Genomic DNA, 26,450 nt, shown 5'->3' on the forward strand with positions numbered 1-26,450 from the left:
AAAGAAACCCGCCAGCACAATTGGCACCCTTGTTGGTAGTCTAAAAAAGATCATCAAGAATTAAACAAGTATAAAAGCTAAACTACATTCTAAGACTCAGATGTGAGCCTTGTAGTTTAAGGCTGAAAATCAATGGCAGGGAGAGAGGAGGCAAACCTCTAGTCACTTCTGCTGTACCTATTCTGGGCAAAAATAAAGGGCTACATTAACAGTGATTTTATCCCAGAATTCACTTAAATATTAGAGGATATAATTGCTAACAAGAGACTCAGAGCAAGATTTAAACAGAACAAAACAAAAAATTCCCAGTATAGGTACAGTCCACTGGTTCAGTGTATTTTAAGTGTTCTCCTCTAGTGGCTGGTCCACATAACAGGGTAAGAGCCTATTACGCGTGCCAGCTAAAGGAGTTACTTGTTTAGCTCAAGCAGTCAAGACTCACGCTTTAGTCTGCTGGAGGTCCTGGGTTCAAACCTTGCTGGTGACACAACACTTTGCACTGAGTATGATTATGCAGGGTCACTTCATGACTCTGTCCTGCCATAATCTAAGAGGGCAAAGAGCCCAAAATACAACGTTTGTTAGTATTTTCCACTCTCAGCCAAGAAGATGGGAAAGTCAAGAAAGAGCTATTCTATGTAAAAAAAGGTGAAACTGACTGGCATTAAGTTTTAGGAGCAGATCACTTCATGTCACCCAAAAAATACAAAGTTTCTACTATATGAAATACTGGCCCAAAAAAATAGTATAAGCTACGCAATTACTTCTCTTATTGTATGTATATGTACCACCCCAGGATGGGTCACCAGCAGTAAGGATCAATGGTAGGACCTCTGGATCTATAAGCATTAGACTCTACTGCCTGAGCTAAGAGACCCCGACCTTGTTATCTTAAAGCCAGCAGCAGATCCACACCTCTAAGTAGTCCAGCCATTAGAGTAGACAGAGAACCACAGTTAAATGGGTTACACATGTACCAGAGCAAGGAGTTGTTTCACTTTAACTGCCTCCCCCCTTATTTTGGCAGAAAAGTCCAATGAATTTAAAGGGCAATAAACTTCAATCACAGTCAGAGAATCAAGCCAAGCTAGAAGCCATATGGTACAATAAAGGACTAAGACCAGAATACTAAGTTTCTGAAATTCTGTGATTGGACAAAACACAAATCAGATACTAAAAAGGTACATTTCATTATCAGCCTACGTTAACCCAACATGGCAAATAGGTTTCTAAATATTTCTAGCATATTAATCACCACACAGAAATCCTCAAAGTGATACTTCTTTCAAAGAACAAAAATGTAAATTAGTGAAGTCTGGAGTTGTATTCACACTTAGAACTTTATATTTATGCCGATTATAAACACTTATTGCAATTCTGCTATTTTACATTTGGTCAGGTTTTCAAAGGGCAATAATGCACAAGCCTAAATCCAAGACCTCAGCTCCTGGAAGAAATAATACTTCAACCCTCTTGGAAACCAGTCATTTCTGTGCCAAGACTCATTTATCACAGATCTGCATTTGGCACTTTACAATAAAGATGCACTGTATCAAGCCTGTAATTGCTATTTAACAAGGGTCAAATTCTGCCCTCACATTCGTGCTTCTTCACTTAAGTCAGTGGAATTGAGTGGCTGTAGTGACAGAACATAACTTGGTCTTCTGACTAAACCTTAGATTATGCAGAAACCAACATGGCATTTTATACACAATAAATATATTGGCTCTTTCCGCTGTAAATTTGAGCGCGCGTCCAAAGTAACTCACTCATTTGAAGAAAGGCTGAGCTGGTCAAACAGCAAGGTTTTTAAAGCATTTAATATTTTAAATGTTAATTTGTTATAGTCTAGAATTTCTCTATTTTAGCAATGAAGGTTACTGTCCAAAGATAAGACTAAATACTAATGTTGAATTTAAATACAGTTCAAGTTTAAAGTTTCAAGACTTATTTTTAAATAAATTGGAGCATGTAGTTTTGCCCATTTTCAGTCCATTTACCAGTTATGCAAAGTCCAAGTTCCTCAAATAATTGAACTCAATTCAAGCACCACATGACCCTGAAATCAGGACGATGGCTGTTCATTTGTACATTGGCTTGTTTAGACATGAGCATGCATCCATTATACCCATGTGAATCAGAAAACCAAGAACATAATTTGGAAAATTAATATGCAAAAGCTCTAAGGAATGCCAAATATGAATGCTTGTTCTTCCACTATACCGCACAAAAGATTACTCAAATTCTTGCAAAGCTCTCAGAAAGGGGAGAAGGGGATTTCGGTTACCATTTGAAATAATGCAAGAAATAATTATCTACCTTAAAAGAATGAGGAAGAGGCTGCACATGTTATTAAAGAAGTAGATTGGATATTGGGCCAAGCTCATGCTAAAACAACCTGGAAACAGGACCAGCTCCCACAGAGATTTGTCTCTAAGCTAAGTTCAGCAGTCATGTGTATAACGTAAGTTACAGATCTTTGTGCGAGTTGCGCCTGTTTATGCCAGAACTGGTCCACAGGTGGTATTAAATTGCAGCAACATACATATTTTTGCACTCCATCAAATGCCAGATCAGTGTAAGTTACATTACTTTACCACTCACACCTGATGTGTAGGTTACACCATTATCAGCAGCAATGCCTTTTGCCTACTGACTAGGAGTCTGTTGCAATATTCAACATGACTGCAATGCAAAAGGACATTCATATATGACCTCAGGATTGTTTATGGCAGATAGATGACAAAAAATGCTATTTTGTAAAGTAAACAGATGTGCATGTGACAGGATGCTGGACAAGAACTACTGACTCAGCCCTCTGTCAGGCCAACCCCTATTAAGGGAAGTAAATTGGAGCTGGCTAGAGAAAATCTGCAACTAATTGGGAGACAGCTGCCCACCCAATTATCCTAGGGCTATATAAAAGGCTGGGAGGAAGGAAGTGGGGGATGGGGGGGGGGGAGGAGCAGCGAGGGAGTGGAAGCAGAGCAATAGCTCTTCCCTCTGGGTGCAGACACTAGAACCCAAGCGGTGTATGGTGAAAAGATGGTGGGAGTACAACCTGTACATAAACCTCACCAGTGGTTACTGAAGCCCAGGGTCTCCGAGTGACTTTGTCAGCACAACAGGGGTAGCAGCCAAGAGGGCCCTGCAGCGCATGATTGTCATTTTACAGATAGAAAGACCAAGGCTGAGAAGTTACGAGATTTATTCAAGGCCACACTGAGTCAATGGTAGAGTTAGAATAAAACTTAGCAGGCCCTGGATTTGTCTCAGATTCACAAACAATTTTGGTGATTCATACATTATGGCTGGGAAACAATGGAAAAACAAGGTTTGTGCTACAGTATCTTAAGGATTCTCTTTAGAAAATGTTCAAGTGTGAAAGAGTTTTAAAACTAGTTAATATAATTAAAATTATGGCTCAAGGCTTTTGAAGTTTATATGACCCTGCTTTTTCAAGTGGTTTAAAGAAAACGCTACAATGCTGAAATAGCACAAAACATACATATTGCTGCTTTGGGGAGTTTTCATTTAACTAGTGGTTTATGTGGGGGTTTCTTTAAACCAGAATAGTTCTTGAGATCTGTATAATGAAAGGGATAGATAAACTTACAGCTGAGGGGTTGAGAGGAGCGATTAGTCAATAGGTGCATAATGGATTAGAAGTGTGAAGGCTCCATTTGTAGACTGCATCTACCCAATGGCCAATTTTTGCTCCTGTGTCATGTATGCATCCAAACACAGAATTTCAGCCAGTGAACAGACAGTGTGCTTCAAAGTCTCCTATTCTGCTCATTGACCATACTCGACAAATGTTTGTTAGATGCAGCACACTAGATGAAAAATGCAGGAAGAGTGCCAGAGCACAATAGCTAAATTTAACATACCTGAAAAATGCAGGCTAGAAAAGAAAGAAGAAATGCTATTACATTTCCAGTTCCCTCGTGGTCTTCCTGTTTGGGGAAGATAAAGAATTTTTTAAGAGTTACTGAGTTTTAGTTGATACCAAGTGCTGCTTGACATTTTATATAGATGCATTCTACAGAAGTACTTATTCTCATTCTACTGTGGTACCATCATAGTCTCAGAATACAAAGTCAGACTGGAGTTAAATCAATATTCATTGAACAAAATACTGGAAATTGAGATGTATGGATCAATTTATGCCACAAAATAAAAACTACGATACACTAAACGATTTAGACTTTTTTTTTTTAAAGAGGTACTTTATGCTGATTCCACAATATATTTTCTAAAAGATATAAAAGTGCACTATCCGAAGAAACACATGCAATTTATCAAAACAGACATTTTAAAGTGGGACAATACGTCCACATAAAATCCTTCCAGGATGTCGAAAATAAAGATTCTCCTCCACCTTTCAAATGAACTACATCACTCCACTCCCTCCAGGGAAAAAAAGATTTTGCAACATGCCCTGAAGCTCAAAAAATTCAGGCTCTGACAGATCAGAGTGCATGAAGTATATTCATTCATCTGAATAAAGCTCTCTGGATAAACAAATTATAAAACTTGAAAAGTTATGGTGTGCAATAGCCACCGATGATCTGATACCTGTATAACTCTAATCCTCCTCTCCTTTCCCTACACTACAACTCAAAAGTCAATAAAAGGTTACCTGAAAAGAATACTCTGCTAGATGAACTCCTCGAATGAGGTTCAAAGCCCCACACATGATGTTGAGAACAAGAGACAGAATCCCCAAAGGAGTCACAGGTTGCATTCTATAGGTAGGGGCTTCAGACAATTTAAAAAAAAAAAAAAAAAAAAAAGACTATTGAAAATTCATTCCAATTACTTCATTCATTTTTCATAAGGTAACTCAAATTCAGTCTAATTATGAGTGGCATATTCAAGGCCCTGTGTACTCTCTGGCAAGATGGACTTTATTTTTGTGGCAAGGCGCCCACAGTTTCTGTTGCACTCCATCGCTGAATTCTCAGGGTACCTAGACATTCTACAGCAGCTACCAATAAACTGAAGTGATTTTTAATAGACTGAATGATACAATCAGTCCATTAGCACTTGCATTATGTATCTGGAAGTGTCGCTTATTTTATGCCACTCCTAAAGTTTCAATTGTCAGCATGCTACAGATTTTTGTATTACAGTCACTTCATTCCTTGTCAGCAGAAAAGCAGGAGGTTTTGGCATCCAGAAGTCATGGAGGTGGCTTACAGTTTTGGCACCCAAGAAACAGTTACAGCTTTTGACACTGGAGAGGGGCAGTATCTCCTCTTTGCTGCTCCTTGTGGCAAGAGATGACTTTACACATAGGGACTGAAAGGGGCTTTAACTCTTAGGGGGCAGCTACACTGCAGGACTCTTTTGGCGGTGTGTAGTATACATGCATGCACAGGCCTTCCAGCACGGGTATCTATAACGGCATAGACATGTTCTCTACTGGTCCATGCTGTGCCTCCCCTACACTACTATTTTTAACCGTGTAGCGTCCCACTGCGGAGCCCTTCCACAGTGCAAGGAAAGGCTCCAGCAGCAAGGAGGTAGCATGGAAAGGCTCCATAGCTCTCCGCTGCTGAAGCCTTTCCGTGCAGCAGAGAAAGACACCAGCACAAGGGAAAAGGCTCAGCATTTCCCCACTGCTCCCCCTTTCCAGAGTCCTTCCTCCCGGCAGCGAAAGGCTCTGGCAGCAGGGAGCAGCTGAAGCCTTTCCACACTACCTGCCCTCTTCACTGCAGTGAAAGTCTCTGGTAAAGCACACCGTGTCCACTCTGCACTGCACAGCTTCACCAAAAGTGGTGTGATGTGTAGATGTAGCTTTAGTTCCTGAGCCCAGCAAACCCTTGACAATAGCTGCACTGCTAGTACCCACATCGATCATCAATGGTTTAAGCACCTTATCTGCCAACCTTAACCTGCACTTAGGCTTCAGAAGGAACTCCAGCACCGAGATGAGCAGGCTAGTTCACACCTCAGATACTGGGCTCCAATTCTCTCTTACACCAAGATCCACAAGATACAAGAAAGAAGAGATGGGTCATCAAGGAGTCTCCACAGTTCTTACAATGTTCTGGTCTCAGCCCAGCTATAGCCAGTAGCTGGCAGGTATCCCCAAACTGTGGAGCATAGATGAGCACCACATTGCACCCTCACCAACCACTCATGCCTGGGGAAAGGGGAAGATGGCATAGGAGGTAGCTCCACTGGCTTTTATGCCAGCTGAGAATTCCTCTCTACCAGCTCGGGTCTCAGTTCAGCAGTTGCAGCTGGATTCCAGCATCTTTGCATTGCTAAGGTAGCAAAGAGCCTGCAAGCAGGGAAGATAATATGCAGCACCATTTTATGCTCATTGCAACTTCAAGAAGACTAAACAAAATAGACAAAGTTTTCCTTACACCCATAAAGGCTAGAAACTTACATATAAAAAACACCAAAGGATGGAATTGCAATCATGAAAACACACAATACCCAATTCACGTATTTGAGCATTATATAAATCTATACAAAAAATAAGTTTAAATATTAACTTAGTTAATATCAGACTTAAACACACAAGAGCAAGGAGTTAAGAGGAAGCAATTCCTTTATTGGAAGGGCCTCAGAACCAGAAGTGATCTTACTCCACCTCAAAAATACACACTAGTAGCAATATAGGAATGCAAAAAACCGATTATGTATGTTTTATAGCACCTTTAATCTAGCTGTCTCAAAATGCAGTATAAATATGCCTTCCCAGGACAGGAGCTCCCCTATAAGATAAATGCGTATCACCACATTTCACTCTTTAGTGAAATGCAGCCACTGCTGGGATGGAATGCAGCAGCTGTTTAATACAGTGATACTGAACAGTTTAAAGTAGGAATTTCACCCACCTTTTTTTTATTATTATTATTATTAAAATAAAGTCTTGTCCTAAACGGAGGTTTCCTTGACAATGTGGGTTTTTCAGAAAGCTTCAATGCTGTTTGAATACAGTACTGTAAATTAGTGCTAATAAATAGCTATGCAATTAACTCTTCTGGCACTCACCCACACACCTGTTTTTATCTCTGAGACACTGCTGTGGCAGCAGTCACATTAATTTTGTTATACAATATGCCAGCATCATGCAACACTACTGTACACAAGTTTCCACTGAAATCAATGGTGTAGGTATCTCAGTTATTTAAATTTGGACTTTGCATAATAAAAAACAGCATGAAATTTAACATCTAAGTGACTCACTGAACAGTGTTTAGTCAGATAAGCAGTACCAGCATGTTTTATTTTCTCAGGTTTCAGAGTAGCAGCCGTGTTAGTCTGTATTCGCAAAAAGAAAAGGAGGACTTGTGGCACCTTAGAGACCAACAAATTTATTTGAGCATAAGCTTTCGTGAGCTACAGCTCACTTCATCGGATGCATTTGGTGGAAAATACAGTGAGGAGATTTATATACATACATACACACACACACACACACACACACACACACACACACACACAGAGAGAACATGAAACAATGGGTTTTATCATACACACTGTAAGGAGAGTGATCACTTAAGATGAGCCATCACCAGCAGCGGGGGCGGGGGGGGGGGGGAAGAGGAGGAAAACCTTTCATGGTGACAAGCAAGGTAGGCCATTTCCAGCAGTTAACAAGAACACCTGAGGAACAGTGGGGGCTGGGGGGGGGGGGGGGAGAAATACCATGGGGAAATAGTTTTACTTTGTGTAATGACTCATCCCTTCCCAGTCTCTATTCAAACCTAAGTTAATTGTATCCAGTTTGCAAATTAATTCCAATTCAGCAGTCTCTCGTTGGAGTCTGTTTTTGAAGTTTTTTTGTTGAAAGATAGCCACACTGTAATTGAGTGACCAGAGAGATTGAAGTGTTCTCCGACTGGTTTTTGAACGTTATAATTCTTGACGTCTGATTTGTGTCCATTTATTCTTTTACGTAGAGACTGTCCAGTTTGACCAATGTACATGGCAGAGGGGCATTGCTGGCACATGATGGCATTTATATCACATTGGTAGATGCGCAGGTGAACGAGCCTCTGATAGTGTGGCTGATGTGATTAGGTGTCCTATGATAGTGTCCCCTGAATAGATATGTGGACAGAGTTGGCAACGGGCTTTGTTGCAAGGATAGGTTCCTGGGTTAGTGGTTCTGTTGTGTGGTGTGGGATTGCTGGTGAGTATTTGCTTCAGGTTGGGGGGCTGTCTGTAAGCAAGGACTGTTACCATGAAAGGTTTTCCTCCTTTCCCCTCCCCCCACTGCTGGTGATGGCTCATCTTAAGTCATCACTCTCCTTACAGTGTGTATGATAAAACCCATTGTTTCATGTTCTCTGTATGTGTATATAAATCTCCCCACTGTATTTTCCACCAAATGCATCCGATGAAGTGAGCTGTAGCTCACGAAAGCTTATGCTCAAATAAATTTGTTAAAAGAAAAGGAGTACTTGTGGCACCTTAGAGACTAACAAATTTATTAGAGAATAAGCTTTCGTGAGCTACAGCTCACTTCATCGGATGCATTTGGTGGAAAAAACAGAGGAGAGATTTATATACACACACACAGAGAACATGAAACAATGGGTTTATCATACACACTGTAAGGAGAGTGATCACTTAAGATAAGCCATCACCAACAGCAGGGGGGGGGGGGAAGGAGGAAAACCTTTCATGGTGACAAGCAGGTAGGCTAATTCCAGCAGTTAACAAGAATATCAGAGGAACAGTGGGGGGTGGGGTGGGAGGGAGAAATACCATGGGGAAATAGTTTTACTTTGTGTAATGACTCATCCATTCCCAGTCTCTATTCAAGCCTAAGTTAATTGTATCCAGTTTGCAAATTAATTCCAATTCAGCAGTCTCTCGTTGGAGTCTGTTTTTGAAGCTTTTTTGTTGAAGTATAGCCACTCTTAGGTCTGTGATCGAGTGACCAGAGAGATTGAAGTGTTCTCCAACTGGTTTTTGAATGTTATAATTCTTGACGTCTGATTTGTGTCCATTCATTCTTTTACGTAGAGACTGTCCAGTTTGGCCAATGTACATGGCAGAGGGGCATTGCTGGCACATGATGGCATATATCACATTGGTAGATGCGCAGGTGAACGAGCCTCTGATAGTGTGGCTGATGTGATTAGGTCCTATGATGGTATCCCCTGAATAGATATGTGGACAGAGTTGGCAACGGGCTTTGTTGCAAGGATAGGTTCCTGGGTTAGTGGTTCTGTTGTGTGGTGTGTGGTTGCTGGTGAGTATTTGCTTCAGATTGGGGGGCTGTCTGTAAGCAAGGACTGGTCTGTCTCCCAAGATCTGAGAGAGCGATGGCTCGTCCTTCAGGACAGGTTGTAGATCCTAGATGATGCGTTGGAGAGGTTTTAGTTGGGGGCTGAAGGTGATGGCTAGTGGCGTTCTGTTGTTTTCTTTGTTGGGCCTGTCCTGTAGTAGGTGACTTCTGGGTACTCTTCTGGCTCTGTCAATCTGTTTCTTCACTTCAACAGGTGGGTATTGTAGTTGTAGGAATGCATGAATATTTCCAACACACCTCTGACCAACATATTAACCCACAGAGACCTTCCTGCCAACACTACAAAAAGAAGGATTCTGGGTGGACTCCTCCTGAAGGTCGAAACAGCAGCCTGGATTTCTACATAGACTGCTTCCGCCGACGTGCACGAGCTGAAATTGTGGAAAAGCAGCATCGCTTACCCCATAACCTCAGCCATGCAGAACACAGTGCCATCCACAGCCTCAGAAACAACTCTGACATCATAATCAAAAAGGCTGACAAAGGAGGTGCTGTCGTCATCATGAATAGGTCGGAGTATGAACAAGAAGCTACTAGGCAGCTCTCCAACACCACTTTCTACAAGCCATTACCCTCTGATCCCACTGAGAGTTACCAAAAGAAACTACAGCATTTGCTCAAGAAACTCCCTGAAAAAGCACAAGAACAAATCCGCACAGACACACCCCTGGGGCCCCGACCTGGGGTATTCTATCTGCTACCCAAGATCCATAAACCTGGAAATCCTGGACGCCCCATCATCTCAGGCATTGGCACCCTGACAGCAGGATTGTCTGGCTATGTAGACTCCCTCCTCAGGCCCTTCGTTACCAGCACTCCCAGCTATCTTCGAGACACCACCGATTTCCTGAGGAAACTACAGTCCATTGGTGATCTTCCTAAATACACCATCCTGGCCACTATGGATGTAGAAGCCCTCTACACCAACATTCCACACAAAGATGGACTACAAGCAGTCAGGAACAGTATCCCCGATACTGTCACGGCTAACCTGGTGGCAGAACTTTGTGACTTTGTCCTGACCCATAACTATTTCACATTTGGTGACAATGTATACCTTCAAATCAGCGGCACTGCGATGGGTACCCGCATGGCCCCACAGTATGCCAACATTTTTATGGCTGACTTAGAACAACGCTTCCTCAGCTCTCGTCCCCTAATGCCCCTACTCTACTTGCGCTACATTGATGACATCTTCATCATCTGGACCCATGGAAAAGAAGCTCTTGAGGAATTCCACCATGATTTCAACAATTTCCATCCCACCATCAACCTCAGCCTGGACCAGTCCACACAAGAGATCCACTTCCTGGACACTACAGTGCTAATAAGCGATGGTCACATAAACACCACCCTATATCGGAAACCTACTGACCGCTATTCCTACCTACATGCCTCTAGCTTTCATCCAGATCATACCACTCGATCCATTGTCTACAGCCAAGCGCTACGATATAACCGCATTTGCTCCAACCCCTCAGACAGAGACAAACACCTACAAGATCTCTATCATGCATTCCTACAACTACAATACCCACCTGCTGAAGTGAAGAAACAGATTGACAGAGCCAGAAGAGTACCCAGAAGTCACCTACTACAGGACAGGCCCAACAAAGAAAATAACAGAACGCCACTAGCCATCACCTTCAGCCCCCAACTAAAACCTCTCCAACACATCATCAAGGATCTACAACCTATCCTGAAGGACGACCCATCACTCTCACAGATCTTGGGAGACAGGCCAGTCCTTGCTTACAGACAGCCCCCCAATCTGAAGCAAATACTCACCAGCAACCACACACCACACAACAGAACCACTAACCCAGGAACCTATGCTTGCAACAAAGCCCGTTGCCAACTCTGTCCACACATCTATTCAGGGGATACCATCATAGGGCCTAATCACATCAGCCACACTATCAGAGGCTCGTTCACCTGCGCATCTACCAATGTGATATATGCCATCATGTGCCAGCAATGCCCCTCTGCCATGTACATTGGCCAAACTGGACAGTCTCTACGTAAAAGAATGAATGGACACAAATCAGACGTCAAGAATTATAACATTCAAAAACCAGTTGGAGAACACTTCAATCTCTCTGGTCACTCGATCACAGACCTAAGAGTGGCTATACTTCAACAAAAAAGCTTCAAAAACAGACTCCAACGAGAGACTGCTGAATTGGAATTAATTTGCAAACTGGATACAATTAACTTAGGCTTGAATAGAGACTGGGAGTGGATGAGTCATTACACAAAGTAAAACTATTTCCCCATGGTATTTCTCCCTCCCACCCCACCCCCCACTGTTCCTCTGATATTCTTGTTAACTGCTGGAATTAGCCTACCTGCTTGTCACCATGAAAGGTTTTCCTCCTTCCCCCCCCCGCTGTTGGTGATGACTTATCTTAAGTGATCACTCTCCTTACAGTGTGTATGATAAACCCATTGTTTCATGTTCTCTGTGTGTGTGTATATAAATCTCTCCTCTGTTTTTTCCACCAAATACATCCGATGAAGTGAGCTGTAGCTTATGCTGTAATAAATTTGTTAGTCTCTAAGGTGCCACAAGTCCTCCTTTTCTTTTTGCGAATACAGACTAACATGGCTGCTACTCTGAAACCTGTCATAAATTTGTTAGTCTCTAAGGTGCCACAAGTCCTCCTTTTCTTTTTGTGAATACAGACTAACACGGCTGCTACTCTGAAACCTGACATATACCTTGGCACTCAGTCACATGCCTTTGACATACCTGAAAGCGTGTTCTAAATGCAGATATGGTGGCTATGACTGATTGTGTTGGCTGCGCCTGATACCAAGTGGAAGTAAGACTGTGTTGAGTGTTTACCACTTAGATCATGCACAAGTGGGCAGAGAGCTGAATATAGTTCTCAATGGTCAGCAAATAAAACGTGATTCACACCTGGTCTATCGAGGCATGACATTGGATAGAACTCTCACATATCACAACCATTTTATAAAGACAGCAACTAAGGTCAAAACACGCAAATCTGCTCAGAAAACTGGCCGGAACGACATGGGGAGCCAAAGCCCAAAAGTTACACACTTCAGCCATGGCACTCTGTTATTCAGCGGCAGAGTATTGCACTCCAGTATGGTCTTACTTGTCTCACAAAAAGATGACTGACATACAATTTAATTCCACCATGCGTATTATTTCAGGCACACTTCAATCTACTCCTCTACCATGGTTACTTGTTCTCTGCAATATTGTTTCACTCAGTGTTTGCAGAGAGGGAAGTATAGCAAAGGTCATGACAATACTGCACGATATGCCACAGTCACTGTTAATTAAAGACTTGTTTAATCCACCACATGATCATCTGCACTCACATTGCCCATTGTAGATAAGTTTACCAGAAGAGGGATTTATGGTAGAGGCACGTGATGAGCTCCATGGTCCTCAGAGAAAGTGACAAATTATCATCTTGTCTCGGACCCCACTCAGCGTCATCCCGGGTTTGATTTACAATGAAGGCAATGGAGCCTTATCAACCAGTTTCATACTGGACATGGAATTTGTGCTGTAGTGAAATTTTCCCCAGACAGTCCACTATGTCAATGTGGGCAGCCACAAACTATGACACATATTGTTGAGGACTGCAAATGGACTCAACGTCCTGGAGGTCTTCGTGCCTTGAGCATCGTTGACAAGAACGTTGTGGCTTGGCTTGACTGGACTGCATATACCAAATAAATACATTGCCAAGATTCACTTCAGAGCCAATCAGTATTTCACTTTAAAACAAACAGGAATTGTCAGTAACCGATATAAGAGTCATTCTTCCCTGCTTGAAGTAAGCATATCACCAGCTTCCAATCCCCAGTGAGAAACTATGGAGGCAACATATTGAGACTTGAAGAATCTAGTTTAGAAAATTTACAAATTAGACGTTCTATACAGGAGGCAGTAAGCATTAATATCATGGGAGAAAAAGAGTGGAGACTGCTATGCCTGATCATGTGGGGTTGGTTTATTTCTGACTAGGAATTGATCTTTATACCCCAAGATAAAAGTTTTCATTTATTCCTATATATGTCTTAGGCATTACCCATTCATAAAAGTTATGCCAATTACAGTGGTATGGCTTATTCCCATATTTAAGAGAATAAACCACAACAGCATAAGCATCCTTATACCAGTATAACTACAACCACATTAGGGGGTAGTACTGATGTAACTATTTCAGTAGGGAAAGAAAAATAGAAGTACACCCATAACAGAAATAGTTAAGTCGGTACATAAATTGTGTGGACCCGACCTTGGGGAATGAGAGTCTGTTCCGTGCTTAGCAGCAGCAGTTCATGCACATCTCGAGGAGACATTCAATCCTCCAAACCCATTCACTAAGTAATGGATAGAAGTTTCAATTAAGATTTTTCCAAACTGATTTCCTCAGCCTATTTAACTGGAGATTGAATGGAATTTTCAGTGAACAGTAATGTCTATTTCCTCAAGGCATTGTACACAATAGTTGGCTGCCAAGGAGCCAAGCAGAGAAATAAGGCTAACAGAGAGCTCCAAGTCAATGCACGATCTTTAGCAGTATGAAATTAGACTCAGATATTTCCAAAATAAGTGAGGTATTTTAAATCTGAAAACCATTTATATTAAGATCTCATCTTAAGAAAATATAATTATGCTTTAAATATGACCTGTAAAGCTGTTCAGGAGACAAGCGATGCAGTATTGTGTTCTCCCAAATGAACACCGCTAATTAGCATGTTTACCAGACAATTAGGACAAGATGTTTTTTCCATTTCATAAGTACTATTTCTGTATCTGTCTAAGATGGAAGTGTTCTCTCCTCTCCACATCAACTATTTACAACATTTCCTGTGTGCCCAGTTTCTTCCAGAACTCCACCAGCTACATAAACACCATCAAGATAGGAGTTAAGCTTTCCAGTAAGACAATGGCGACCACACTGATCAAGGGAATAATGCTAGCACCTTGCTAGCAAGAACTGGGTTCAAGCACTGTTCTTTAACATGGTACAAAAGGGGTTCCCTCTGGACAGAGCAGATCGGGAGTAAATGGCTAGACTACACTCATTTTTCTGACATTAGAAATAAGGCGTCAGAAGATCTGGTCACAACATGGTTACAAAGTGCAGATAACTACCTCCCTGTGACAAGACTAAAACCTTGGACAGTACACATTTTTACCTGTTTACGAGGACATGATTAGGTCTTGTCTATTCTATATCTTTCAACCTTATTGTAATCAGATCCCCTGGCTTTGTGTTGTAACCAAGTTTCCTGACTAGTATAGTTGTAGTGTAGATAAAGCCTTTGTTTCTTTCTAAGATAGAACCACCACATTTTGGAGGCAGTAGAATGGGATTCAGCCACTGCTTCAGTTAATGACAGAAAATGAAAGACTGAGATACAGACAAAAAGCCAGAAAAGCAGAGTCAAGCAGTGGTAGACAGATGAGGCTGAAAATGGTTCTTACAATAAGGATGAAACAATATGCATGAGTACCTGGGTTAGACCACTGAAAAGAGCCAGAGGCACAAACCTAGATGAAAAATGGAAGAAAGTAATAAAGAATACTGAGGTTATGAGAACTGAGTATTTAGTTCTTATCATTTGTTCAGTTCTAGCTTGGAAATATTTACTGGTCTTGAAACCATCTGTTACTAGCTCAAAGTATTTCTAAGTCTGGCAGATCATAAGATATTGTCCCTTCACATGCGGTTCTGAAAATTGATCACTAATATAACTTGCCAATCAAATCTGTTTGGTTTATAAACAAAACAATGGGATTTTTGTTAGCCCTACAGATTCACCCTGAAATAGGAAAATCAAGCTGTGTTCTGAGTTTTTGCATAGTAAGATGATACTTTTAAAAAAGTATATTTGTTTTTCAGTGTTTGTTATAAAATATTAGCTATGTGAAACCTCTCAATATATTTATGTAGATGTTTATCATAACTGTAAGACAGGTTTAATTCTGGTTTTATGTACAGCAACTTTAAATATAATCTGTTATCTTGCCAGGCTACTGGGGAAGAGGTGAAATGCTGTGAAACAATTCTAGATGGATAATCTTAAGTGAGACATCACCCTGCAGTCTCAGATTCTTTGAATCATTTTCTTCCTTAAGCCAAAATAAATCTTCGAGGCTGGAAGTATATTTGGGTCTTTGTTTATGGAACACATGATATAAGGAAGCTCTTTCTCAAAGAAAATTAAAGCCTCAACTTGCTTAAATGCAGGGGAATTTGCAATTCGTAATTTCAGTTATAACGAACTTCCATAGAGAAAATGGACGGTTAAAGATGAACTACTATAAGTAATTCATTAGTTTCTTTATGTATATGCCATAACACAAGGGTTTATGTCCTCTTCACCATGATGAAAAAGGTAGCTTTGAACAAGAACTATTTGTCTGAGGTTTATATATGTTAACATGGGTTTCTCATTTCAGAAAAACACAATTGGGATTTTTAACTATTCACCATAGGTTAAAAAAGTAGTTATCAGAAGAAATCTGTATTGTTGACATTAAAAAACTTTGCATACCAATAACTTACCAGACCCCATGTGCACTTCTGTGTGCCCATTAATCATCCCATTCATATCCTCTAGTTTCAGAAGCACAGGAGGATGGAACTTCAGCGCTTCCTGAATTTTCTCCAGGCGGTTCTTCATTTGAGAGCAGCTTGTGTAGTTGAAATGGTATTTCACTTTCTGAATAATATTATCTATAAGAGGGTATCAAGAAATATTTTAATTAAAACACTGGATTGTTAATGAGCTAACTGATATCCCGGACCTTCCCATCCAATTTTTTTTTTTTTGAAACTTATCTAAAATATTATTGTTTACTGTTTGGGTCAAATACTTTGCTTTCTATTTGTTGTGTAAAGTACCTATCACATTTCTGGATGCTGTAACACACATACTCACCACCCCAGATACGCTTAAAACACAGCTTTACTCTGCGTAGTAGAGATGACCTAACCATGGTTTAGCAAGGTCTATAAATCACAATGAAGCCTTGAACGCTGTTAGGTCCCATCTACTCCGCAAGACAGAATTGTATTTTAACAGTGCCAGGGATTTTAGTTTTACAGTGCAAGATGGGACCTACTATTCAAACTGCACGAGCAGCAACAACTTCTCAGACTAGGATGCACAGGGATTTTCTTGAGACCTGTGCTACAAATGACTCAGACAAATATTCCATAGTTAGATTTTATAACAGCGTTCTCACACAAAAATATCCCTCACCACAGGTTTGAGTCAAGTTGCAGACCACTAAAACTACAACCTACAGCAGCATCTCAGTAACAAATCATCCACATCTCCAGAGTTAGAGATGCCCATTACGGATACTGCTAATTGTTCTCTAGCCTAGCTTACTTGCTTATCTCTAGGCTATGAAGGGTGGAGGTTTTGTTACAGTATTTTTTATAATAATCATGAGAAATGAAGCAAATTAAACATAGAAGCATATTTATAAAGTGAAGTAAAAAAAAAAATCTTAACTTAAAAGGCAATACATCCAAACAGTAAGTTACATCCAAACAGTAACTTACAATGTATCATTTAGGTTGATGGCAGCTCCTACTGAACAGCAAGACTACAAAGTGCTTTATGACCCACAGTACACAGACAGCATCAGGCAAGGATAGGGGGATTTCAAGCAACAACTACGGGGATCATATTAATGCTGCAATATGCCAAGAGTTAAACAGTTACAAAGATCAATAACTACTAAGGTAATAATTCAGATCTTGCAATTTATTCAGTGCAACTTAGATCTAAGAGAAGGTATAAAAGACCATGCAATAGTGTAAGAGGAGAGGGAATCCTCATACTGAAAATGAAAAAATGCAAGGAACCCAAACTTTTGCATCTTGTTTTCTTAGTTCATGGCCAATGTGTGATTAAAATAAGCTAGAAATCCCTAGCTAAAATGCAGGAGAAACAACAAAATGCAAATTTCAACACAGATTTATGAAGAAATTAGAATGTGGCTGGCAGTCAATTCACTCACAATGCAAGAACTGCTGCATATTGTAGTTTCCCTATAAGCATCACTTTCTTCTAAGCAGGATCTGAAATGTCTTGTTCAGAGCTGGATGTTAGTGTATTAATCCATTTCACCAACCTACCCTTCCCAGGGTATAGATATCTCACTAATGAAACTAATCCTACAGAGCTAGTCATATTTTTCCAGAGATGTGATGTTCACAAGGGGCCCTAGTTGGTAGGTGAAAAAAAAAAAAAAAAGCCATTTATTTATGTCAGAAATCACAGGAGAGAGAGAGAGAGAGAGAGAGAGAGAGAGAGAGGACACCCTGGTATGTGATCGAGTATGATCACGATATGCTACATGAACCTAAGCTATGTGGGAAGTGAAACTGTCTACCACGCTGACCTGTGTCATCTCACTGTTTTCTGTGCTGCTCACACGGTCTTTTTCCCAATTTTATCTTATCCTTAGATTGTAAACTTTTTGGGGCAGGGACTGTCTTTTTGTTGTGTGTTTGTACAGTACCTAGCACAACAGGGCCCAGGTCTACGACTAAGACTCCTAAGAAATATGATAATAATAATATACAGTTTGATATTATTATATGAATGTTTTTCGTACATCATTCTCCTGCCACATAAAGCCACCATGTATGATCAGGAATTGGCATGGCTCCTTGTCATTATCAACCTGTCTGCTAGTTTAATTATTTCAGATATGATGCTCTGTACAAAGGATTCTAACATTAAGAGAGTAAATCTACAAACCAAATTCAAGAAAAGCATAGGGTCTGGTAGCCAAGCTTATGCTCGTAGAGTTATATGAAGCAGAAAATTTCCACTGGAGCTCCTCCAGGAAACAAAATGCCATGACTGTTGGGCAACAGCTGGTGCAGATCCCCATGCAGGCGATGTCCCCAGAAGAATGAAAACTGAAAAGAAAACATCCATTTTAAAATCACAGTTAAGAGGTAGAAGAGTTATGCTGGACATCAGCATTAGACTGTACGGTCTCAAAAATATTTTTATCTTGGCTGCATTAGTTGAGAAAGAGTACTGAAAAAACACCATCTGGTTTTCATCCCAGTTGTAGTTCTATTTAAAATATATATATATATATATATATATATATATATATATATATATATATATATATATATATATATATATATATATATATATATATACACACACACACACACACACACACCAATCTCTGTATACAGCAGCTATTTCTTCATATCCTTTATCCCCATTACCTGTTTATGGTCCCTTCTCTACAAAGGGCACTAAATCTAAAGCTATCACCTTCAGCTGACAATGCTGAAGATTAAACATAACATGAAATTCATGCCTTGTAACACTGGATTTGAAGGAAAACCAACTAAAATTCTAATCTTTCCTTTCTCAATTCATGCATTCAATCTAAGTTCATGGCGCCCCCACCTCCCCACGCTCCGTGCCACAAAAATAAAATTATACACATACATACAATCACTTATAGCTCAGGTCTCCAGTAACCAGTCCTTACAACCTCTAACTAGGAGTGCAGTCTCAGATGTGAGCTCTGATCACTTAAATAAAAACCAATCAATTTAGATTATACAAAATTAAACAATTAATTAATATTCCCTTTTGCAAATATCCAGAGCATGAGATTTATATTTTTCTTACAAATTAAAGCTATGCTTTTTCTAGCAATAGAAGCAGATGTTAAGTCTATAGGTTTTAGAGAATAAGCCGCTGTGCACTAAACGAGAAAGGATTTTCCTGTAAAACTGGTTCCTCAATTTCTTGTCCATAATTTTTAAGACCCAACAATCTACAATTTAAGTTTTGCAAGGCAACATTTCTTGCGCCTGGCAGGGGAATTTTTGTTGTTCCTCGGGTCTTATTAAACTGCTAGATATCTAATTGCAGTCAGTTTTTGTCACGGCATATTTATCAGGAGGAGTTATAGGATCCTATTGCAAGGAGTCTCACCAGTTATTCTCTCACGAGTAGGATTTTCAGACATGGCTAAGGAAGTTGTGTGAGGCTCCCACTGAAAATCCATTGTTGTAAGTCTGAGCCAAATGGCCCTGTTCACGGAGTGATTTCTGATCCTAGAAAGCACCCATGTTCGTACATAAAACAACTGGCACTATTTTAAAGAAGTGAATTTTCATCATATCACTCTTGCTGTGTTAGGTAGGAATTGCAAAGACTGTGGTGCAAATCAAAATACTGGATAATCACAGGTCCCATCCAGGAATGTTGGTAGCCGTTCAAAATTCAGACACATGGAGTGGGATTTTCGTAAGTGCCTAAAGAAGATGGGCACACAAAGATTGTTCCAATGGAGGAAGTGTAGTGAAAAAAGAAATACTGATTTTTAAGTAAACCAAGAGAACAACATATGGGCTACAGAACAGAGAAAAGGAACTTTGTACTATGTGGCATTCACCAGTCTGGATGGCTCACATGGGTCAGACACAATGAAGGGGGCTTTCCTGTCCTCCGAGTTCCATCCTGCATTGAGACCAAACAACCACCAGATGCTAACTTTCATTCATGAATGATCTGGGCTGGTTCTTAAGCCTAAGTAGCTTCCCGTGATTCAATGGGAAGGGAATTTTGATTATTAACAGGCCTGAGTAGGCTTGCAGATCAAGCTAAGTGGAATGAGGGGGGAAAAAAAAAAGCTGAAGAGCCTATTAAAACCATTTTAAAAAAATCTAATTTAAAGAGTATAGTCTGGTAGGATTATTCTTTTATTATAAATATTATATTTGTCTTGACAAGATTACCTTTTTAAATGTAAAATTTAAAGGTAATACAACTGACATGACTGTGAATGAGGAACTTGAGATTAGAGAAAACTCATCTAGATGTTATAGTGGTGGCTGTTTTAGAAATGCTTAAAACAGAAAGTTTCATTCCCATAAAGAAGTGGGAACACCAACATGAAGGAAGGGGAGGGGAGAAGAGATGCAGGTTGGTAGCAAAACGATAGCAGGAGGAAATTAGTAGTAAAGTTTATATAACAACATGATAATGCAAACACTCATTTTCACATAATACTGAAAGTTCACGTTATACCTGTAGCACATGTTCAAGTTGCAGTTATATTATAAGATAAAAAAAAAAAAAAACACCTATAAATTCGATAGCCAACCCCTGAAGTTAAATTAATCCCAGCAGGATAAACAATTCTGTGAAATTAAGACCAAATGAACGTGGTAGCTTACTGTATGCTGAAGCCACGTCCTGTTGCTGTGCCTCGATCAGGATATTGTGCCAGAATTAAGGATAATGCCTTTAGTCTCTTCCTGCATTCCAGAAAGTCCTGGTTGAGATGAAAATCCGTGGAGGCTGAAAGTGGAAGTCCGTCCCTCACTCTCACCACACAAGCAAAGAGGATCATGGACATCCTCCACAAGAGTATTCATGAGGACAACCTGGAAATAAATGTATTAAATTAAGATTGCATCCATTTACATAATAAGCTACTATGCAAGGATATACTGTGTTAAAGCATAGATTTAACTCTTTCATTGCTGCTTTTCAACAATACTTCTTGTACTGCCATCATCTTTGAAAGATGATCTACAAAGTGTGAGGTTTTTTTGCTTTTTTAAATTAGAACTGTCTCTTTTTCTGCTTCTTGCTGATGTATAATAATGACCAGAAAATGTTCTCTCCCTGAAATAATTCACCAGTTTCTTCCCCATAGCACTTTACTTTAGAAATATCAGGAACACTGGAAGAGATTTTGAAAGACAAAAATAGCACTTGGACATCTAACGCACACCTGACTAGTTGTCATTTCTACTAGTCCTCCTGTCAGTCATCAAACGGTACATCTACACCCCAAATGGTGTGTTTGCAGTGCAGCTAGACATAACCATGCTAGCTTTAATCTAGCTGGTGCAAGTAACAGTAATAGTGAGGACATGGTGGTGTGAGCTTCAGTACAGGCTAGCCAACTCAGTACTAGCCTGCCAGGGATTCTAAGCACATACTTGGGTTGCTAGCCCTGGCCAGGGTCCATGCTGCCACATCTTCGCTGCTATTACTCACACAAGCTAACTTAAATCACACCTTAATCTGTACTGCAGACATATTCTTATTATCACAGACAAGTCCTAAATTCCTAATGTAAAAAAAACAAACAGGAAATAAGTTTTTTGTCCAAAAACTTAAGACTTTTTTATGTTATATAAAAATCAAAAGAGGGGACAACCCTAATTCTTCTTGTGGAAAGGGATCTGGGGATCATAGTGGACCACAACCTAAATATGAGTCAACAGTGTAACACTGTTGCAAAAAAAGCAAACATCATTCTGGGATGTATTAGCAGGAGTATTGTAACCAAGACACGAGAAGTAGTTCTTCCGCTCTACTCCACACTGATTAGGCCTAAACTGGAGTAGTGTGCAGTTCTGGGTGCCACATTTCAGGAAAGATGCGGACAAATTGGAGAAAGTCCAGAGAAGAGCAACAAAAATAATGAAAGGTCTAGAAAATATGACCTATGAGGGAAGATTGAAAAAGTTGGGTTTGTTTAGTCTGGAGAGGAGAAAAAAAGAGAAGAGTGACAGGAGACACGGTAACAGTTTTCAAGTACATAAAAGGTTGTTACAAGTAGGTGGAAGAAAAATTGTTCTTCTTAACCTCTGAGGATAGGACAAGAAGCAATGGGCTTAAATTTCAGCAAGGGCGGTTTAGGTTGGACATTAGGAAAAACTTCCTAACTATCAGGGTGGTTAAGCACTGGAATGAATTGCCTAGGGAGGTTATGGAACCTCCCTCATTGTGGATTTTTAAGAGCAGGCTGGACTAACACCTGTCAGGGATTGTCTAGATAATACTTAGTCCTGCCTTGAGTGCAGGGGACTGGACTAGATGACCTTTCAAGGTCCCTTCCAGTTCTATGATTCTTCCTTAGCAGGCCACTTAATATCCCATGGAAGTCAATTAAGTGTCAAGTGCTATCTGGTATTCAAGAAGCACAGCAGATGTGTCCCTCAAAAATGTACCACGAGAGTTCACCAGCAAAAATGCTAGAAGACTAAGGCATCAACTTACACATCATCTCAGAAATAGAGAACTCAATGGATCATCTGAAAAAGCTTGCCAGTGAGCTGATCAGCATACTTCAATATTCTAGGAGGTATGCTTGCCTACTAAAATTAGTTTGCTTCAGGACAAACGCTTTGTACAATAGAATCACAGGACTGGAAGAGACCTCGAGAGGTCATGTTTTCCAGACCTTCAAACATTTTAGTTACTCTTTTCTGGACTTTCTCCAATTTGTCCACGTCTTTCCTGAAATGTGGCACCCAGAACTGGACATAACATTTCAGTTGAGGCCTAATCAATGCAGAGTAGAGAGGAAGAATTACTTCTTTTGTCTTGTTTCAGAGTAGCAGCCGTGTTAGTCTGTATTCGCAAAAAGAAAAGGAGTACTTGTGGCACCTTAGAGACTAACAAATTTATTAGAGCATAAGCTTTCGTGAGCTACAGCTCACTTCCAACATTCCTGCTAAAATCCCAGAGCGTACCACTGTTGCGAAGAAAAAAGAAAAGAAAAAGAAACATTGTTCACTCATATTTAGCTTGTGATCCACTATGATGCCCAGATCCCTTTCCGCAGTACTCCTTCTAGTCAATGGATATTAGTATTCCTAGACATAAGGATCATCTAGTGTGAAATCAGAATTGTATATATGATGTAAAGTACGTCTAATGCCCAAATTGTATTTAAACTTTGTTTTACAGTAGGAAAAAAAAAATTCAGAGAACTTAAAAAGGTATTTTCTCATCCAATTCATATTAAAAAAATTACTCAGCATCATAGGCAAAAGCAGTTAATGTGGCGAGGTCAATAAACTCTCAATCATAGTCAAAATTACACTGTATAACTATGGGGTTTGGCATGCGAACTGGCCACAATATCAAAAAAGTAATGCATCCGATGAAGTGAGCTGTACAGTAATGCATCCGATGAAGTGAGCTGTAGCTCACGAAAGCTTATGCTCTAATAAATTTGTTAGTCTCTAAGGTGCCACAAGTACTCCTTTTCTTTTTAAAAAAGAGTAAGCAACCCAATTACACAATTCAATTTTTTTGTTATGAAACTAGACAGCCAGAGGGAGCAAATCCTCCATTCTTAGAATACTGCTGGCGTTTATGATATGATTATATGTATCAGAACTATGAAGTTATGATGTTACCTAATTAAAATATAACCATGCAAACCATTGTTGCTACCACTGCTATAGAATTGCAGCAAATCTTATAACTCATGACCATAAAGTGTTAAACAGCTTGCAAGCTGAATGACACAAAGCCAACCTTTAAAAACATGTTAGAAATGTTAATTAGGGCCATTGCATGCTAAATAGGCTAGAACCTATTGAAATGCAAACCTATGTTGTAAGAAGTTGGAGGTAATATTGTGTGCATCTTAGATGCTACCCATGTAATCTGGACAGTTCCTGTCTGTCACTATAACTATTGATTCAGAGATCAAAATGGAACATTTAGATGAATCTTTGGTAAAATAATGTCATTGTCTATATGTCTCTGAAGTTTGAGATAGACTGCCTAATGGATAAATTACCCCATGTTAATTTTAGGTTTCAGAGTAGCAGCCACGTTTGTCTGTATTCGCAAGAAGAAAAGGAGTACTTGTGGCACCTTAGAGATTAACAAACGTAAGCTTTTGTGAGCTACAGCTCACTTGATCGGATGCATTCAGTGAAAAAAAACAGTGGGGAGATTTATTTACACAGAGAACATGAAACAATGGGTGTTACTATACACACTGTAACGAGTGATCACTTAAGGTGAGCTATTACCAGCAGGAGAGCAGGGGAGTGAGGGGGGGGAACCTTTTCTAGTGATAATCAAGGTGGGTCATTTCCAGCAGTTGACAAGAATGTCTGAGGAACAGTGGGGGGGGGGAATAAACATGGAGAAATTGGAAACTATTTCCCCATGTTTCAGAGTAGCAGCCGTGTTAGTCTGTATTCGCAAAAAGAAAAGGAGTACTTGTGGCACCTTAGAGACGAACAAATTTATTAGAGCATAAGCTTTCGTGAGCTACAGCTCACTTCATCGGATGCATTTGTTGGTAAAAACAGAGGAGAGATTTATACACACACACACACACACACACACACACACACACAGAGAACATGAAACAATGGGTTTATCATTCACACTGTAAGAGTGATCACTTAAAATAAGCTGGATGATGGCTTATCTTAAGTGATCACTCTTACAGTGTGTATGATAAACCCATTGTTTCATGTTCTCTGTGTGTGTGTGTGTGTATATAAATCTCTCCTCTGTTTTTTCCACCAAATGCATCCGATGAAGTGAGCTGTAGCTCACGAAAGCTTATGCTCTAATAAATTTGTTAGTCTCTAAGGTGCCACAAGTACTCCTTTTCTATTTCCCCATGTTTATTCCCTCTCCCCCACCTCCCACTGTTCCTTAGACATTCTTGTCAACTGCTGGAAGTGGCCCAAGTTAATCATCACTAGAAAAGGTTCCCCCCCTCGCCCCCCCCCCCCCCGCTCTCCTGCTGGTAATAGCTCACCTTAAGTGATCACTCCTTACAGTGTGTATGGTAACACCCATTGTTTCATGTTCTCTGTGTATATAAATCTCCCCATTGTATTTTCATAGATTCATAGATACTAAGGTCAAAAGGGACCATTCTGATCATCTAGTCCGACCTCCTGCACAGCGCAGGCCACAGAATCTCACCCACCCACTCCTACAAAAAAACCTCACCTATGTCTGAGCTACTGAAGTCCTCAAATCATGGTTTAAAGACTTCAAGGAGCAGAGATGCCTCCCTCAAGTCAACCATGCCCCATGCTACAGAGGAAGGTGAAAAACCTCCAGGACCTCTCCAATCTGCCCTGGAGGAAAATTCCTTCCCGACCCCAAATATGGCGATCAGCTAAACCCTGAGCATATGGGCACGATTCACCAGCCAGATACTACAGAAAATTCTTTCCTGGGTAAGTCAGATGCCATCCATCTAATATCCCATCTCAGGGGATTAGGCCTATTTACCCTGAATATTTAAAGATCAAAATCCCATTATCCCATCATACCATCTCCTCCATAAACTTATCGAGTAGAATCTTAAAACCAGATAGATCTTTTGCCCCCACTGCTTCCCTTGGAAGGCTATTCCAAAACTTCACTCCTCTGATGGTTAGAAACCTTGGTCTAATTTCAAGTCTAAACTTCCTGGTGGCCAGTTTATACCCATTTGTTCTTGTGTCCACATTGGTGCTGAGCTGAAATAATTCCTCTCCCTCTCCGTTATTTATCCCTCTGATATATTTATAGAGAGCAATCATATCTCCCCTCAACCTTCTTTTAGTTAGGCTAAACAAGCCAAGCTCCTTAAGTCTCCTTTCTTAAGACAAGGTTTCCATTCCTCAGATCATCCTAGTAGGCCTTCTCTGTACCTGCTCCAGTTTGAATTCATCCTTTTTAAACATGGGAGACCAGAACTGCACACAGTATTCTAGGGGAGGTCTCACCAGTGCCTTGTATAACGGTACTAAAACCTCCTTATCCCTACTGGAAATGCCTCTCCTGATGCATCCCAAAACCGCATTAGCTTTTTTCACAGCCATATCACATTGGCAGCTCATAGTCATCCTATGATCAACCAATACTCCAAGGTCCTTCTCCTCTTCTGTTACTTCTAATTGATACGTCCCAAACTTGTAACTAAAATTCTTGTTATTAATCCCTAAATGCATAACCTTACACTTCTCACTATTAAATTTCATCCTATTACTATTACTCCAGTTTACAAGGTCATCCAGATCCTCCTGTATAATATCCCGATCCTTCTCTGAATTGGCAATACCTCCCAGCTTTGTATCATCTGCAAACTTTATTAGCACACTCCCACTTTTTGTGCCAAGATCAGTAATAAAAAGATTAAATAAGATTGGTCCCAAAACCGATCCCTGAGGAACTCCACTGGTAACCTCCCTCCAACCCGACAGTTCGCCTTTCAGTAGGACCCGTTGCAGTCTCCCCTTTAACCAATTCCTTATCCACCTTTTGATGTTCATATTGATCCCCATCTTCTCCAATTTAACTAATAATTCCCCATGTGGCACGGTATCAA

General features: G+C 40.2%; 1 protein-coding gene across 10 annotated transcripts in view; it reads right to left on the bottom strand.

Moving 5' to 3' along the window:
- Positions 1 to 26,450, bottom strand: part of SEC22C (SEC22 homolog C, vesicle trafficking protein) — a 62,024-nt gene that overhangs the window by 23,432 nt on the left and 12,142 nt on the right. For 6 of the 10 annotated variants that reach the window (XR_006279514.1, XR_006279516.1, XR_006279513.1 and 3 more), the window contains 5 exons: positions 20,524 to 20,733; positions 18,062 to 18,225; positions 15,847 to 16,017; positions 4,643 to 4,761; positions 3,891 to 3,956 (listed from right to left, as the gene is read on the bottom strand). Coding sequence is in view for 5 of the 10 variants with exons in the window: in XM_043509747.1 (XP_043365682.1) it covers positions 3,891 to 3,956; positions 4,643 to 4,761; positions 15,847 to 16,017; positions 18,062 to 18,225; positions 20,524 to 20,705 (702 nt within the window). In the remaining 5 variants the exon portion in view is untranslated. Of the gene's footprint in view, positions 1 to 3,890; positions 3,957 to 4,642; positions 4,762 to 12,585; positions 13,139 to 15,846; positions 16,018 to 18,061; positions 18,226 to 20,523; positions 20,734 to 26,450 lie in introns of those variants that run through there. The other 4 variants (XR_006279517.1, XM_043509746.1, XM_043509748.1 and 1 more) reach the window with 2 other exon arrangements.

Source organism: Dermochelys coriacea, chromosome 2 (genome assembly GCF_009764565.3).
Source record: "Dermochelys coriacea isolate rDerCor1 chromosome 2, rDerCor1.pri.v4, whole genome shotgun sequence".
Classification (NCBI taxonomy): domain Eukaryota; kingdom Metazoa; phylum Chordata; order Testudines; family Dermochelyidae; genus Dermochelys; species Dermochelys coriacea.